Source organism: Tripterygium wilfordii, chromosome 17 (assembly GCF_013401445.1).
Source record: "Tripterygium wilfordii isolate XIE 37 chromosome 17, ASM1340144v1, whole genome shotgun sequence".
In the NCBI taxonomy this organism is placed as follows: Eukaryota; Viridiplantae; Streptophyta; class Magnoliopsida; order Celastrales; family Celastraceae; genus Tripterygium; species Tripterygium wilfordii.
The window spans coordinates 12,847,074-12,864,488 of record NC_052248.1 but is presented as its reverse complement, the minus strand read 5'-3'; the positions used below and the strand labels follow the sequence as shown (position 1 = coordinate 12,864,488).

The 17,415-nt window shown below is 37.5% G+C and overlaps 2 protein-coding genes across 4 annotated transcripts; one reads left to right on the top strand and one right to left on the bottom strand.

Annotated features, from left to right (window-relative positions):
• Positions 1–208: 208 nt before the first annotated feature.
• On the bottom strand, positions 209–8,304 carry LOC119981711 (squamosa promoter-binding-like protein 1). 2 transcript variants are annotated; one of them, XM_038824804.1, is made up of 11 exons: positions 7,091–8,296; positions 6,576–6,757; positions 5,371–5,528; positions 4,945–5,283; positions 4,260–4,334; positions 4,062–4,169; positions 3,457–3,574; positions 3,215–3,356; positions 2,904–3,054; positions 1,618–2,253; positions 209–817 (listed from the first exon to the last, which is right to left on the bottom strand). In XM_038824804.1, the coding sequence occupies exons 1-11, from the start codon at positions 7,675–7,677 to the stop codon at positions 374–376; spliced, it is 2,940 nt and encodes a 979-aa protein (XP_038680732.1). In that variant the 5' UTR covers positions 7,678–8,296; the 3' UTR covers positions 209–373. The 2 variants fall into 2 exon arrangements, with proteins under 2 accessions (XP_038680732.1, XP_038680731.1); XM_038824803.1 differs by having other exon boundaries at positions 4,945–5,528; positions 7,091–8,304.
• A 4,198-nt stretch (positions 8,305–12,502) lies between these two features.
• LOC119983024 (pto-interacting protein 1-like) lies at positions 12,503–17,382 on the top strand. 2 transcript variants are annotated; one of them, XM_038826671.1, is made up of 8 exons: positions 12,503–12,658; positions 13,563–13,678; positions 13,987–14,237; positions 14,323–14,449; positions 15,052–15,325; positions 15,870–16,002; positions 16,116–16,202; positions 16,996–17,382. In XM_038826671.1, exons 2-8 carry the CDS (start codon positions 13,594–13,596, stop codon positions 17,125–17,127), a joined length of 1,089 nt encoding a protein of 362 aa, XP_038682599.1. In that variant the 5' UTR covers positions 12,503–12,658; positions 13,563–13,593; the 3' UTR covers positions 17,128–17,382. The 2 variants fall into 2 exon arrangements, with proteins under 2 accessions (XP_038682599.1, XP_038682600.1); XM_038826672.1 differs by having other exon boundaries at positions 12,517–12,658; positions 13,619–13,678.
• Positions 17,383–17,415: the final 33 nt, after the last annotated feature.

Sequence of the window (17,415 nt, the reverse complement as noted above, 5' to 3'; positions counted from 1 at the left end):
TTTTTTATTGTTCTTGATTTTCACATACTTGACAAGTATTTTTTTTTTGGATGAATACTTAATGAACAGAATCTATTCATCATTCATGTCTTTCAAGTCCTTTCATTGCTTTTTCCCCTGCATAATTCTGTAACGCTATCTTTCCATCAGACCACTCTTCCACATAAGAAAAAAGAAGCAAAAGACAGAAACATGAAGAGATATTCACTTGTCTGCAATACCCTGATGTGAATAAATATGTCGATAATATATTACTGAATATGAAGCATGTCCAAAGCATCAGTTATAGCTGGGATCTCAACTTCAGAGTCTAAAAGCTCTCATACAGATAAATAACAAACACCAATCAAACCAAACATGGAGTTACTGGACCTCAGCTTGTTCCAAATTCCAGCATTTCCCACCTGAAGGGACGGAACACGTAAAGAACTTCAGGAGAGCTTTTAAATAGAAGTGCCACACATACACAGACTGCAGCAATCGCCACCATTGAGAGCATTGCCGGCCTGTACAGCAGAGATCTGCCGGCTATTCCATAAGTCTGCTTAGAATCACAGAGCTTGCAGTGCTGTCCAGTAGGTCTCAATCCTGTCCGTCCAATTTCGAAGCTAGTGGCTGACAATACATTCTGCTTCTGGTTGTTTTTGTGATCGGAGGCGGAGCCTGGAATGTCTACAACCACATGCCCAGCAGCAGTTCTCTTGTTTATCTTCCTCTGAACAAGGTGGATGTATGAATAGTGGCCTCGCAAACGAGCATAATCCTCAGGAGTGAAGCCCGTGCTGTCACAAGCGCTCTTCCACGCTTCGATTCCCACCTGGATCAGCAAGATGTGATCATTCCAAAAAAAATTCATTTTTATTATTAACACACTTTCATCAGACATGTTTCTAACTTCCACAAAATTAAATAAGTTCATCGAAAGGATAAGCAATTTACGCACCATCTGCACTTCCATACAATTCCCATAATATATGCAGGATCACCGATAACATAAAAGCCGACTAACAGCAGTGTACACATTATCTAACCATTATCAAAAGGCTAATAACTCAATAATGTAAACAGAAGACTAATAACTCAATAATCCCAGTAGGTCACCAATCAGATCACCAACGCTTGACGATATTGGGAAAGAACATTCACTCTAATCAATCACGAAAAACCTGGAAAGGAACGAGATTGCTAAAAGTTTTTAAATGAAGGACCATATTTTAGCAACCAGCTGCAGAACACTAGTAGTAATTAAAGCCAGGTACAGCAGGGGAATCAAACCCAAGACCTGATAGTTCACTGCTGGCCTAAAATTACATTCGCTACCCACTGGTCTAACCTTGACATGTAGATGTAGGAGAATATCAATTATTAAAGGTTACAGCTGTTCGGTCGGGGCAATTGTATGTGCTCATCAAAAAAAATCTAAAAAAAGGTTCTCTTTTGCATAATCATACTAGCTTTACAAATGAATCATTTAAAGACTATGGTCATGAACATAGATGCACAATGTACAAGCATCTAAAAATGTAAAAAAAAATCATACCAGATATAGTAAGTGCTAAATCCAAACAATCTCTCATCTAGCATGTTATGATATGAATCAGTGAGGGAAGTAATTACCATTCCCGGATCATCAATTAAAGCATCCAGCACATTCTCAGAACCATCTTTACCAGCCGCAATGTGAAGTGGAGTCAAACCTGCAGGACCGGAAACATCTGGTCTAAATAAGAAGCTTTGAGGATTTCCGCCAACCAGTACCATGTGTTCTGATCCTGATTTATCTGAAACTTTTTCAGGGATATATCTAAGGAGAAGCTCCACCAGTGACCTACTATTCCTCCTCACAGCTCTATGAAGGAGACCCATCCCCGATATTGCAAGGATCAGTGTTGGATGCTCCCCTGCCCCCACAGTGCCATCAAGTAATATGCCTAAGAGTTTTTTTACTACTGCACACCATTCCCGATCCATTGAGAACTCTATAAGCCACTTAAAACGTCGTAAAGCAAAGAGGTCAGCGTCAAGATCCAATTGGGCCAGTCTGCACTTCAATTGACTTCTATGGAGGAGCCAACCCATCTCATGAAGAAAGTCCATGGCTTGATTTTTGGTTTCAGATTTTCCAGTTACCTCAACATCTGCATCAGTTTCAGTAAATTCGATAGCACTCTCAAGCATTCGGATTTCTGTACATACATCCTCTTCTGCAATTATAAATGGAAAGAAACTGCTGCCAAAACCATGATCTTCGATCTGTACAAAATCAAGAACAGACCAGAATCACCTTATAGAAATGGATGCTTAAAATGGTCAATAATGTAAAACAAAATGGTCTCATGCCAATAGGTGAAACAAATCAACTTTGGATTTGTTTTATTTCCAGGTTCCATAAAGAAATGTACACAAGAGTGCTAACAGTTATACATGTAGGTGCCTCTCTATGAGGCAAAACAGAACGTGTAGCCATAAATTCCCTCATTCAGAGTATGATCAAAATGTTTAGAAATGAAGATACAAGATGGTCCAAATGCATGATTTGTATGTAAATATACCAGTATCAAATCATAATTACAGACGATTTTGCTACAATGAACTACGATCCCATGATACTAGTAGCCCAAGCTTAACCTAGTTCAACAACACATAAAACTCCCACGTACTGAAAAATCCGACGGACTTAGATCGTAGTTTAACTTGTGTTATCAACTCAAACCCCCAACAAAACAAAATCATGTGAGCATATGTGCTCAAACCCCCAACAAAACAAAATCATGTGAGCATATGTGCTCGTGAACAGAGGACTGAATGGTTCTTTAGTGCATATCCACATGTGTTCCTGTTGAATAAAAATAAGCAAACAAGAAACAAAAAAATTGGACCAAAAAGGAACACGACAACAGCACCTCAACAAATCCTCTTCCAGTCACTGTAGTGATAGTACAAGAAAAATTGATGGAGTGGAGCTCATCATTTTCCTTAATATTATCTGTAGCATCCAGCAAGTCCTGAGTGGCTTCCTGAACAAGATACTTTCCTTCCACAGCACATAGTAACCTGATTAAAAATGTTCAAAATTATCAAAGACTATAGCATCATGGGATATCCAATACCAATCATATTTTGCACTGACACCAATCTCAATATTCACACATGTCATCGCTACATCAATTTAAGGGCATTTAGCGCCCAGAATGAGCAGACAGACAATGACTACCTTGCTGTGGGCTGAGACAAGTTGATGCCTTTTACTGAAAACTGAACACTTTCAGACACAGATATAGCAATTGGTGTCACACTCAAAATTTTTGAAGAGTTGTTACTTCTGAGATGTAAGGATCTATCTACAACAACCGAACCTGTGGTATCAAGAAGTTGGCAAGATGTTCAATATTACATGTAAAAAACCCTAGTATTAAATTCAACATACAAATTGAAAAGGGAAAAAAAAATCCAAACCATTGTAAATAAATGCTATCCGATGCTGCACCCTGATAAAGATCCATCCAGTTCTCCAGAAAGTGTCATCCGAAACATCCAGAAGCCTAACCAAACTGGAGCTCAAATCAGAGCAAAGCTATACCAGAAACAATCAAGAATTGTAAGGCCAGAAGTGGGAAAAAAAAAAAAAAAGGTAAACAACTCCCGCGTACAAGGCTCCTGCAATGGCGGGGTCGGGGACAAGCAAGATGTACGCAGTCCTCTCCACATTTGGAGACGTCGTTTCCAGGAATTGAACTTGTGACCACTAGGTTGCACCCCTATTGGGTCACATGCTCGCCTGTAAAAATAAACAACTCTCGTGCACAAGCCTCCCACAGTAGGCAGGGTCGGGAACAGGCAAGATATACGCAGACCTTACCCCCACATAATACGTGGAGAGGCTGTTTCTAGAAATTAAACATGTGATCTCTAGGTTGCACCCCTGCAACTCTACCACTTGGCCACATGATCGCCTCTTGTAAGGCAATAAGTGTTTTATAAAAAAACCTACTTAAGTGAAAACGGGAAAGAAAATCGGGGATGGAGGGATAATGAATTGAACTTATCCAGGCAAAGCTTACTTCCTCCCAGGCATCTTCAGCTTGACGAAGATAAATTGTCAGAATGATACAACCAGGCCTAATGTAGCTCTCAATGTCAGTAGGACTGTGAGATAACCAGTCAAGAATCTGGAAGTTCAAACATCCACATTACTGTATTTTCCAAGAGAAATAAAGAACCATAAAGGCCTACTCAAATCATATTAGAGGCTTAAATACCTGTGCTCGCAGGACAAGAGGAAAATCATTTGGTTCCTTTCCAAATAGTTTAAAAACAATCCGACCAGTGCGGCTCTGAAAAAAAAAATGAAGGAGGGGAGGGTGATTTAACTATTAAGAAACAAGCAGCTTCACCTTCAATATGTTTACAAATTTTTAGTAACTGTGAGACATAAGAAATTGGCATGGTCCAGGTAGCATATTGAGTGTAAGTGCCTGGACCAAGCACAATGGTTTCAGGAACAACGGTTGGCAAGTTCTCCCCATGAAATCATGTCACATTCCATTTTACCACCATGTATATTTCATATATCAAAATTTAATTATAATGATAACAATATGATACTCAACAAAAAATGACAACAATATGGTACAATCTGTGAAACTGATACAAGTCCATTCCATTGTGAAGAATTTATATCGGATGCTGGTCTGTTTGTTTGGATTCTTCTTCTTCTTTTGTCGTTTAGTGCTTATTCAATAATTTAGTTATTTTACTTCGCGGTGGAGTGTTATAATGCAAAGCATCAAATAGTAAAGGCTCCTAGGTTAAAATCCTGAGCACAAACCTATCAGATTCCTTTGTGAATAAACGAACTTAAGCAATCTGTATTATTCCATCTACATTCCACATATGGGGGATATAAAAGGGGAGTAAAACACATAGAAAGCCATAAATACGTACCTGAGCATCTCCATTGGAACTAGAAGGTGACTGTGCAGATGCTGAATCTGAGTTCCCACTTGTCTGAGGGGGACTCGACTGATGAGAATCTTGTTGTCTCCATGATGGACAATCAAGGGAACTAGTGCCTGGATTTCCGGGGACAGGTGATCTTTCTATGTCTTCCATGCCATCATCCAAGTCAATATATGTGTCATTTAAATCAAAATTGTTAATCTTCGTCTGCCCTGCAATACTGTCCCGGACTTCTGAATAAGTGGGCAATTTGTTAATCGTGCTGGGCTTCGCAGAAAGTGTCTGCAAAGGTGCAGCCACAGCAACATGTCCAGATACACCATCCTGTGGCATCTCGGAAATAGGGTCTGTTAGATGTTGTTTAAAAGGACTTGGAGCTCTTTGACAATTTGAGTGCCAAGCAGTGACTACCTCTGAATTCGCAATTGAATTCCCGTCATTCAGCAAATCCTGATGTTCCTGCAAGAAGCCAGATACATTTCTACCCCCATGTTCAGCAGAATGGCTGGCAAAGCTCCTCAAAAGATGTGAAAGCAGATCTTGGTTGGTGGTTTGCTCTGATTTATTGGCTGAAGGCATGAAAAATACAACAACTCATCTCAATATCATGCAACCCTTTTTTTCAAATGCAATATCATGCAACTAATGCAAAAATGAAGCAGAAAATAAAAATAAAAACCACTGCTAATTGAAAGATGGCCAAATAAATCTTCAGAAAACCACATCAGCAAGTTTTCCACTTAATAAGCATATTACTCCATCAACAGATGATTCATCCTTCACCATAGTATTAACATGATAGTGGACAAGAATCCAGGTAACTGTCAAAGAGCATCTTGAGAAACCTTGATAGAGGTTTGGACATCCTTTACAGATAGGAACTTAGTGGTCTACACCTAAAGTTTTAAAAGTATGGTGTTTGAGCTTGCAGGCTGAAGACTGCAGAAATGACAGCACAGTTTTTAAGGATAAGAAGCCTTTTGAAATCCATACCTGCTCCTAAGCAAATTGACAATTGTTGGAGGAGTCTACTGAGTCGCAGCAAGAGACAGGGAATCTTAATGGCATGATAGGGGAAACAGGTATTCTACAGTTTAAAATTCTGTGGAAATAGTTGTCCGTGATTTATTAAAAGCATGCTAGCAAAAATAGTTTACATGTCCAAGAATCTTCATTTAAAATTTATAAAATAAAAAACAGGACTATTGATATTATTCAATATGAACACAAGTTTGAGGAAGGAACCTCTCATTTCTTCTGCTCACCCATATCGCAGTTGGATATGTTAACATCTAACAAAAGAATTTCCATCTCACAAACAGTCCACATAATTGCTTGTAGTCACAATATTTCAGGCATTTTCAGCATTGAATATTCAATCCTCTAAACACCATAGGAACATTTAGTAATCAACTTTGAAAACTCACTATCGGCGATTATTTCATGATTTCATTTCAAACCATAAGGACTTTAGAGGTGAAGTTAGAGGATGCAGACATAGGCTTTAGGATGGGTATAACATTAAGAAATAAAACAAGGTTACACAAATGATAAAGCCAAAAAGACATGTAAAATACTTCTCATCATTATATTGGACAGTGCATAGAGTTGCTTACAATGCATGTTCGAAAGAATCCTTAAGAGACTTATCAGTAGATAGCCACTATTCTGATCATCATTCAGAGTATTTCCATTAGAAACAGCATCGGGATTTGTTTTCCTCCTCCGTTTGTTATGACCAGCCAAACGTCTACGGCAACTTCTCTTCCCCTCATCAAACTCCTGAAGGACATGAAACCTGCCAAAATTTAAAAAGATATGACCAAAGAAAACAAGTTTATTTTTCAGATACACATTTCAAGGAGTTAATAGCAGTTAACCATGACATCATGATGAGGGACCATTAGCTTTCAAAAATTTCCACGAAAGAGCAATAACCTTTCGAATTTTTACAAGCCAACATGTCCACGACCATGATTCACATTAGTCTGCAACGAAATTGGCAGCCCAAATGTGTTTCATCTTTCATGATACTATTACTAACAAAAAGCACCATGGTTCATTCCAAACTCAAAAGGCAATGTGTATCAAGAACAAAGGCATTTTAAAATGACCCAAAAATAACACTGACCTACTACACTGTTGGCAGAATCGCTGCATAACATTCCCCACGAGTGCCTTGCTGGCCTTGGAATGCATCTCACAAACCTTATGTCGCCTATGATAATCCTTGGCTTTGCTCAGATCAGTCCCACAGTCCTCCACCTGACAAACTGCACGACTGGTGGTACCCCCAACCAACTTAGTCTTCTTCCCACTCATTCCCTCCCAGCTCCCTCTATCCCTTTCGCTAATCGGATAATCCTGCCCACCAAGCTTCAAGCTAAGGGTACCCGTTTCATCCTCGGTCAAGTTCTCATCTTCAACAACAACAGCTCGTCTCCGCTTCTCCAATTCCCTCTTCCCTTTCTCAATTTGCAGATTCACTTCATCAGAGCATGCTGATGAGCTATTAGAAGAATTTCCCCTCCCATGAGGGGAAACTTGTTGGGTAACTTGATTGGAAGATGCCGGATTCAATGGAGTAGCAATCAAAAGATCTCCATCCCACTTCCAATTATTCAAATCCCATTCAGAGGTCCTTTTCCCCGACACAGGATAATCCACAGAACCCAAACCATAAAGACGATAAGCTTCAGTTCCAAATCTCGTTTCCATGGCTTAAACTTAGAGATAAAATAGCTATCAAAACTTCAAAGAACGAGTAATCAATTCAGTGCAAAGTTAACAAACGAAACCCAATCAGAGTTTCAGATCAAAGCCCCAAATTGAGAATACGACCTTAATTGCTCTTTACTGATCAGCCTCACTCCTTCCCCAAAAGTCCAAAAACAGTACACCGACGAATCCATAGTTCCAGTTCAGAGCAACCCACATACCAAAAAACCACCTAATCAACCAAAAACTCCATAAACATCAACTCACTTCAAAAGATGGGCTCTTTCCCCCAAAATCGACCATATTCGAATCTAAATTAACCACAGCAACTTACAAGGGAAAAAAAAAAAAACACAGATGAGTATACAGTATTACTTTACGATGGCAGACGCTGTTGGAATAGAAGCAGATCGATTGAGCTAATCGCCGGAAAGTACACGAAATCAGAGGGAAAATAGGCGAACAGTTGGGCTGATGATGATGTGAAACGTGTTTGTTCTCTTTAGGCCCTCATCTCATCAGCACGGCGAAGAAAATGGTGGAGCCCATCCTCGCGGACCACGGTGTCCTTCCTTCCTCTCACGTTATAAAGAAAGAAAGAAACAGATGCCTTGGCTTTTTAATTACGTGTACTACTTCTGTAACGGAGTCGTTATCGCCTCCTCCTAGCACTTTTGCTCGCGGAACTCCACGTTAGTTTCACGCTATGTTTGGTTAGTCGTGAGAATGAAAAGTATGTTGGAATTCATTGAAGAATATGAATGAAAATAATTGACAAACGATTTAATGATGGTCAATAACGATGAGAATTATCAATTCCATCAATTTTCTTGTTAGATTGGATTTTGGGAGGGTGTAAAATGGGATTTAATTATAAAATAATATTATATTTTTATTATAAATTAAAATATTCACACTTATACTCACTTTTTTTGTCACTCAAACTCATTTTTTATTTGATATCAAATATAACCATGTTTTTACCTAATACTGATCATCACATCCACTTTATATTTATATTCATTTAATTATGAACCAAATGTCGCGTAAATTCTTACGATATCATATGAAATACCGATTCTTCTAAAAGTTACAACTTATTTACTAAAAATAGTGATTCACGTGAGCCCATCAACGGTTAATGGGTGGCGGGCCTAATCTAACGAGAAGTCACTTTAATGGCCAACCCGGCCCACCATTAGTCACATCACGATTCACAAGCTTCTACCTACCGATCTCCACAACTAAACGACAAATTTCAATTTAATTTTATAATCTAATATAATATAATATGTAGTTAGAAAATAGTAGTATGTTAACATCAAAGGTTGTTTGGTCAATAATCACTCAAATTGTTTCAAACATATATCTACAAAAGTACTCAAACATAATAGTATGTAAAGTTTTATATGAATAATCTTTTCAATGAACAAAGAACAAGTCCAATAAAAATAAATATAATTATTTTTTTATAAATAAATAAAATAATTTTTATTTGATAATTACTTTGTCTTCGACTTTGCATAAAAAAGTTTTTTTTTTTTTGATAAGAAACACCATTTTATAAATCAATTGGTGGGTGTACCATCTTGCCTTACAATACTATAAATAGGGTGAGGATATTCCTCAACTAAGAAAACATCATCATTGCATAAAAAGTATTTAGAATCATAAACTCTTGACCTTTTGCCCAATTTTATAAAATTTTATCATTAAACTAAGTAGAAGAGATCAACACACAATAATTGTCAAATTAGTTAGGGATAAATATTCATAATTGGTGGACCCTACTTTGATTACCATTAATAAAACAAGAAATTAATATAGTAACATGTACAAAACATAGGTACATGCACCAACAATGTCTACTATCATTTCATTTGTTTTGTTTAATTTGAAAAAGTAAAACTCCCCTCAATTTATTTGGCCCACAATATTTTTTATATCTTGCAAATAAGAGCTTCTATTTTTTTACATGGTAATCCATAATCACTATCCTTTGATGTGTACTTGATAAATTCATTGGTTTGATAGGAATCGAACCCACGATATCGAAACAAAACACAACTCCACTCCCTCTTAACCATTAGGATAGTAGATTCATAACTAATTCCTTATTATTGAAGAATAGGATGAACAATGCTAAAGACTCTCAAAATATGACCTCAAAAGTCCCCCAAATCTATGTGACATTAAAATAACCATTGATTAAAAATACACATGTAGGGTCCACTTCACATCCAACACTCCACATTAAATAATGGTGTTTTGGGAGTCTCAAGCATTATCCAGGTCCATAACATGACCTCTTTTCTTTTCTTTTTGTTCCTAATCCTTCTTTAATCTGTTTAATTTAAATTTATTTTCCTTAATTAATGATATTGGTATTGTTGGGGGTATGGGTTGGTAACGGGGACATGAGAACGAGAATCTAACCCCATGATCTTTCTCAAAAATCTCTCCAACTTGTGCTCTTGTATTGATTGATTTGCTATATTTATGTCCTTCACAACCCACATGACAAATGAGCCCACAAAACCGACCATTGCCTTGCCTATATATGTATATATTCTCCAAACATTCCTGCTATTAATTTTACCCCACTTTGGTACATCTTGCAACTTGTCATAATATTAGAAGGGAAGTACACAATTCAAATGCTCATATAATTGGATTTTGATATATATATATATATATATCAACCCATAGACATCATGCAATCGATTGACTAAACTAATAACAAGATCCAAGTAAATCAAAGCAAGAAGAGTAAAACACACAAGAGACTTTAGGTATACCGGAGAATCTTACAATGAGTGAAACTTGCATCTTACAAAAGGACCAATGTTTCTCTATAAAGGAAGGCTCTCTCACTCTCTTGTTTGTGGTGATAATTGTTACAGTAAGAAAATCCTATAAAATTCATATTTATAACAATCCTAAAACTCGTCAGATTCTGATCTCGCTCGGGCGCAAGACTTCTCGCTCGAGCGCAAAACTCTTTTGTCTGATCTTGAATGGATTCCTTCCAACCAACCATCTTTCTTGAATGATTAACAACAAAAAAAAAAATCTTTCTTCAAAACTAATACAACAATAATCATATGTTACGACAAGAAGTCTAATAATATATTTCTCGCGATGTTTGGACGTATAATTGTATGATTCTTCCTAAACTATTATAGCTAACAAGTTTATAATTGATAATCATAAATTAATGGAGTCAATCTTTGCATTGGTCGGAATTAATGAAATTATTAGCTTAAGCAACGGACAGAAATCTAGTCGTATGATTTGTTCCAATAATTTTGTTGTCCTTGTCCTTTAGCATGCATGTGCAGAACGTTGAGGTGATCATTCTTGGGCTCGGGCCGATACCCAAGCCTGAGCCCGGCCCCGAAATTCAGGCCAACTTTGTTCCCAGGCCCAGTTCATACATGAAAATATGATATACTTTAAAATTTCGGGTTCGGTCAAGCCATACTTTAAGCCTAAAGACACCAAACCCAAGTTCTTGAGCCCAACCCTGGCCCGTGGGCCTAAAATGGCGACCAAACCCTCTAAATGTACACTGAGAGGGCTGCGTCGGGTAGCCCGGCCCATGATTACCTCTATTTCAGCGTGAACCAGGTTAGACCTCGAGTATGGCCCAAATAAGGGTCTGGATTTTGAACTCAACTTGGCCCAATCATCACACCCAATTTTACAATAATATAATTGTCATTCTCAAATTGTTGTTAAATTGATAATTTTGAGACAATTTTCTAACATTTGATATGTTCTCCCTAAACTACCCTCAACCTTTCATTGTGCTACCCTAAATACCATTAGCTTCTTCTTACTGTTCTCTCTTCCTCTTTGATCACTTATCCGACACGTAATTTACCATAACAATTTTAATACGAATATGCTACCAATCAGGGCCTGAATCAGGAATTGATATTAGGGGGCTACTAAGAGTTGATGGGGGTTCGGGAGCGTTGCCCCCAAAATTTTTCTTTATGTACAACATTACATCAATTTAATTGACAACAAAGGTTACTGAGATGAGTTGATTAGATATTTAGGCTTACTGAGAGTTGAGTCTTGTGACAAACTTATGAAGCAACACGAACATGGTTACACACTTGCAAGTCGCACCAGCAAAAGAGAGGAGGAGACGAAACTCGTCAATTAAGCAAGCCTAGTGTAGTTTTTATGAAATGTGTTTTTTTCATTCTGGTGGTTAAGTGTACATTTAGGTGTGAAGTTGTATAACTATGTATAAGTATTTTTTTTCTTATCAAATATTTGGGGGACTACAGCTTAGTGTAATCCCTCCTAATACCGCCCCTGATATCAACAAAAAATACAATCAAATACTTACCAACATTTAAAAAACTATATCTCTTATTATTTTTTATCAACATAAATTATTTATAATATATGTTAAAAAATAAATTATCTACTAAACGGACCTTATATAGACCTTTTGTATTGCACGTGAAGCGACATCTATCCATTAAAAAAATCATTCACTTATTTCTTGGCTTGGCTGTTTTAATTTTGACCATAATCCCAACTTGACTTTTCATGGAGGGTGCATAGTGCATACATTTCATCGATCAATTTCAAAAGAAACACATGTTCTTAAATCCAATAAAAATGATAAATAAAAGCCGTTGACAACTTGACTTTTAGAGAAGACAGTTAAAGGTTAACGAATCATAGTTGACCACGTGTATATCTCAACTCAAGCGCGTGGAATCAAAACCGGCAAAATCAAAGTAGGCCGCGGGGGGTCAAGCTGTCAAGTCTGGCTAGCTTTGGCCGAAAAATCCTTCCCTGTAATAAATTCATTCAATCCTCCCCCAACCAAGTCAAGCCTCTTATCTCTCACACGCTTAATCCCACGCAATCCTCCAGCGCGCACCTTCTGCCGCTTTCACACTCTCTGAGTTACAGCTTCTACTGCGGTTCAAGCGTTGCTTCATAGTTTCATGTACGGATCGATCTCTCATGCTCTTTAAACTTGGTCCATGCGTGTTTGGAACTTGATTTCGTTGTTAATTTTTGATTAAGTCAATCAATATGATTTGATCTATCTGATTACGCGACCTCAAGGCTCATTTCCATTTGAAGTTTCCGTAGCTTATTGATTATCGAATGCTCCTAGTTGGTGGAATTGGTTTGATCTTATTACTGGATAGTGAGCTAGGCATTTGTTGTGTAGTTTTGAACTAGAAAATAGTGCATTCTTCGTGCTACTTTCTTAGTTCCTTTTTCTGGAAAGTATAAATTTCAGTATTTTTTCTGTTTACCTGCACAGTTTTTTCTCTGTCCGTTATAATTTGGTGTATGAGTACATGTGCAGTGGAACGTCCTGAGTGCTCGTTTTTATGCTATCATGTGCTAATTGTTACTTTTCCAATGCTGAATTGTATAAGAAATTTATTTGAAGGTTAGGTGCATTTATCTGAGCATACTAGTTCTTATTCTCGTCCTTTAAGATTGTAAGGACTGCAAAAAGTTTTTGCTGCTGGTAACAGGCTTCGTCACAGGATTAAGAAGTTCCATGATTTCGATTCCAAATTTTATAATGTGAGCCTTTTAATGTAAAGTAGAGAGTGTCGTATTTCATGGTTATAACTGATGTCATCTGGGCCAACTTTTGATACCCAATTTTCACTCTTTTTTTTTAATCTCTGAACATGCTGCCTGTATCGCGTGTTGTTTGACTTTGACTTATGGAAGTATTTTTCAACATCTTTCTTTGAGTTCTGATGTGCTTTTATGCTTAGGTGATTCTCTTCTGTTCAAGCTGTCTTCTTTTGTTTGCTTAATTTCTATTTGTGGAAGTTTCAAAGAACTTCTTTTGATAATTTTGAATTATATATTCTCAATAGTCAGAAAGGGGCATTTCTTAAGGGTTGAATCATGAGCTGCTTCAGCTGTTGTGCAGACGATGATGTGCACAAAACTGCTGACAATGGAGGGCAATACATGTTCAAAAATTCAGCAGGTAATTTAGGTGCCTGGATCAAATTAAAGCTGGATTTCATCGAATAGTCAAAGAACAATGTCATTTTTCTGCTAATTAATATAGCGAGATAAAGTTTGGCCACGTTGAAATGTTGAATGATGTTTACTTCTAGGTTTAGCATACATGTAATCCTTCTCTTCCTTCGTTTCTTCCCCCCGCTTTTTTTTTTCCTTTCCTGATCTGCAATATAAGGCCATTATTAGTATTTATTTTTGGTTTTCCTTTGCTTTGTCCTTCGTGCCTTGTTTCGATAGTGTCAATATAATTTGAGTTAATTACTCTTGAAGGAAATGATGGAGGTTATCATACTTCGGAAGCTGCATCAAAGGGTGCTCAAGCTGTGAAAATCCAGCCTATTGAAGTCCCAGCACTACCAGTGGATGAACTGAGGGAAATTACAGACAATTTCGGGACACCTGCTTTGATTGGAGAGGGCTCATATGGGAGAGTATATCATGGGGTTCTTAAAAGTGGGCAGGCGGCAGCAATCAAAAAGCTAGATGCTAGCAAACAGCCTGATGATGAATTTTTGGCACAGGTCTAGTTGTAATAGAAACTATCAGTTTATTGAATTTTACTTCATATCTTCTGTAGTATATATCAGCTGAGGTAAAAATTTACAGGTATCCATGGTATCTAGGCTGAAGCATGAAAATTTTGTTCAATTGCTTGGATACTCTGTCGAAGGGGGTTCTCGTGTACTTGCCTATGAATTTGCGTCTAATGGATCTCTTCATGATATTCTTCATGGTAAGCGAGATCACGCTTCAATTTTGTGTGGTTTAAAGCTTAGTGATATTTTTTCTTGCTTTGAAATTGTAATTCACAAAATTGCTAACTTTATATGCTTAAATAAAGTAGACTTTGTATGTAATCTGAAATATTTTCCAATCCGGTCATTATCAGTGTTTTTAAATGTTTGAGGGAAAAATGTGAATTGCCCTTTTCACTGTATCTGTATACGTGAGTGGTCTTTCTAATCCTGAATGGGATGCTTGATTTTATACCCAAGTGAGGGTAAGCCGACTACAATTGAAATTCATTAGCTTGTTGCTTGTGAAATACATATAAGCCAGATGAAGTTTTACCTTCTCAAAAAGGGCATTTAAGAACACAGTTTTTTTTAAAGTAGTTTGTTGCAGGAAAGGACACACACAAAATATATATATATATATAATCATGTTATTTTGTTTTAAGGCAAAGTGCGGTAATACTTTACAATGTCTGCGGAATATGGTTATGGTATTTTACTTTGTGCTCTTAACATGCAGTTTTGCTATGATTTTATTTTTGTGTTTAATGCTCTAAAGTGATATCTGTTTATTTATGTTGAATATATATTGTATATGCAGGAAAGAAAGGTGTTAAAGGTGCACAACCTGGTCCTGTCTTGTTGTGGGCACAGCGAGTGAAAATTGCTGTAGGAGCTGCGAAAGGGCTGGAGTACTTGCATGAGAAGGCTGATTCTCACATTGTCCATCGTGACATTAAGTCTAGCAATGTTTTGATTTTTGATGATGATGTTGCAAAGATTGCAGATTTTGATTTGTCAAATCAAGCACCTGATATGGCTGCGCGTCTTCATTCCACTCGTGTCTTGGGAACATTTGGTTATCATGCTCCTGAGTAATTCCTTATCTATCTTGTTTCATTCTATACGATTATTATGTGTATTTATTTCACCTGGAGCGTTTTTTAGGTTGTTAATAAATGTTAAAACAGTGGAAGCATAGGGATTCAACTACTTAGGAGGATGCTGTTTAGGATTTCAGTTGATAAGTATTTACTACTCCCGACCTAAAAGCCAGCAGTGCCAATTCAGTTCCCGATTATTATGTGTATTTGATTCATCTGGAGCTGCTTTTAGTTTGTTTAACAAACATTAAAATTGTTGAAGTAAAGGGATTCAGCTACTTACGAGGATGCTATTTGGGATAATAAGCATATAGTATTACTCCTGACCTAAAAGCCACTGGTGCCATTTCAGTTTCCACTAAGTTTTCAGATAGGAATTGGAAGCTTAAATATCTAATATAGAAACTGATTGCCTGATTATGCGAATTGCTTTATTTGATTTGTCGCCCCATCTACTGAGGTATTCATGATTTAGAAAGCTTGCTGTTATAATAATGGCTGCTGATGTTGGCCTTTTGTTTTATGCGCTGGGCAGATACGTGATGGCTGGACAGGTTAATGCCAAGAGTGACGTATACAGCTTTGGTGTTGTCCTGCTTGAGCTTCTAACTGGGAGAAAACCTGTTGATCATACATTACCACGTGGCCAGCAGAGTCTGGTTACATGGGTACTAACTCTGTCTTTTTATCTTTTATTGACTATTTATTGATGAGCTTCAATGCTTGGGAATTTGTTACTGTATTATTCTCCTTGCTGATTGAAACTCTTGGGATGTGTTAGGCTACTCCAAAGCTTAGTGAAGACAAGGTTAGACAGTGTGTCGATGCAAGACTAAATGGTGAATACCCTCCCAAGGCAGTTGCAAAGGTACTCAAAATGCTTTTCTTTTTGTTTTCTAGAAGAGAAAGGTGTCTTTACTCTTTATCATGTTGGGTTGTGGATCCCTGCAATATTACCATAAAATACCACTAATGTGTGAACAAAGGTGATGACTGACGAGAGAGAAAGCAAAAGAGACTCTCTCCCTTCACTTCATTCATTCATACAGAGGTATTTTATTTTGCAATATTTGCAGAGGAGCTGAATCCTTCTAGTTTTGTTAGAGAATACATGAGTTGGCCCTATGTGAGTTTGGTATACATAGGGCATTATTAGGCTGATACAATAATAGCCCAATGGTAGCCAATCTTTAGGATTTCAAACAGGTTGAAAGTTCTCACGAAAAACAACTCATAATAATAAAAAAATATTATTGATCAGGAAAAAATAGGCGAACATATGGCCTAGCGGTAGAGTTGTAGTGATGCAATTTAGAGGTCACAAGTTCAATCCCTGAAAACAGTTTCTCCACATATTATGTGAGGGTAGGGTTTACATACATTATGCCCACCTATTGCGGGAGCCGTGTGCACGGGAGTTGTCTACCTATTCATTAAACTAGGTTGATTAATACAACAATTTTCTGCATTGGGGCTTTGGTGGAGAGCTCTTCGTAGTCAAAGAAAGGTGATTGACAAATTTTTTTGGGTTCATATATCACAATGGCATGTTCACTTCACGTTACCATCATGCTTCTACCATTTCAAGTTATTGGGGGTGATTAGCAGGTGACTACTACGAAACTTACCTACCTTTTAATCATTTTATTTGTTCATGACAGATGGCTGCTGTTGCTGCCTTGTGTTTGCAATATGAAGCTGATTTCCGGCCAAACATGAGCATTGTCGTCAAAGCTCTCCAGCCCCTGTTACACACACGCCCTGGACCTACTGTTGAAACAGCAAGTTCATGATCCCCTTCCCCTCCTTCCCTTTCCACTCCGTCTCCGGTCTCTCTTCTCTGTGCAGACGCAAGTTCACAGGCATTCAAAGTATAACAAAGTAGTGGTTTATAAGGTGGTGGTAAATTGTTTGCTTGAGGCTTCTCTCGCGTTTCTATTGTTTACTTCATTTGTTCAGTGATAATGCGTGTAGCTGTTTCTTCATCCCAGATTTTTAACAGAATTCAGCAGTTCATTCTTGGGCTTCATTTTCTTTACTTTGATTCATTTGGATTTGATCAACCACTAACTACAGAGTTT

Excerpts from the sequence above, each read along its gene's own strand:
- LOC119983024 (XM_038826671.1), top strand. The coding sequence starts at position 13,594 with ATGAGCTGCTTCAGCTGTTGTGCAGACGATGATGTGCACAAAACTGCT. Across the intron at positions 14,238-14,322 it reads ATGATGAATTTTTGGCACAG|GTATCCATGGTATCTAGGCT; the intron begins GTCTAGTTGTAA and ends AAAAATTTACAG. Across the intron at positions 16,003-16,115 it reads AGCAGAGTCTGGTTACATGG|GCTACTCCAAAGCTTAGTGA; the intron begins GTACTAACTCTG and ends GGGATGTGTTAG.
- LOC119981711 (XM_038824803.1), bottom strand. The coding sequence starts at position 7,677 with ATGGAAACGAGATTTGGAACTGAAGCTTATCGTCTTTATGGTTTGGGT. Across the intron at positions 5,529-6,575 it reads GATTCTTTCGAACATGCATT|CCAATAAATCAGAGCAAACC; the intron begins GTAAGCAACTCT and ends TCATGCCTTCAG. Across the intron at positions 3,357-3,456 it reads GATAGCATTTATTTACAATG|GTTCGGTTGTTGTAGATAGA; the intron begins GTTTGGATTTTT and ends TTGATACCACAG.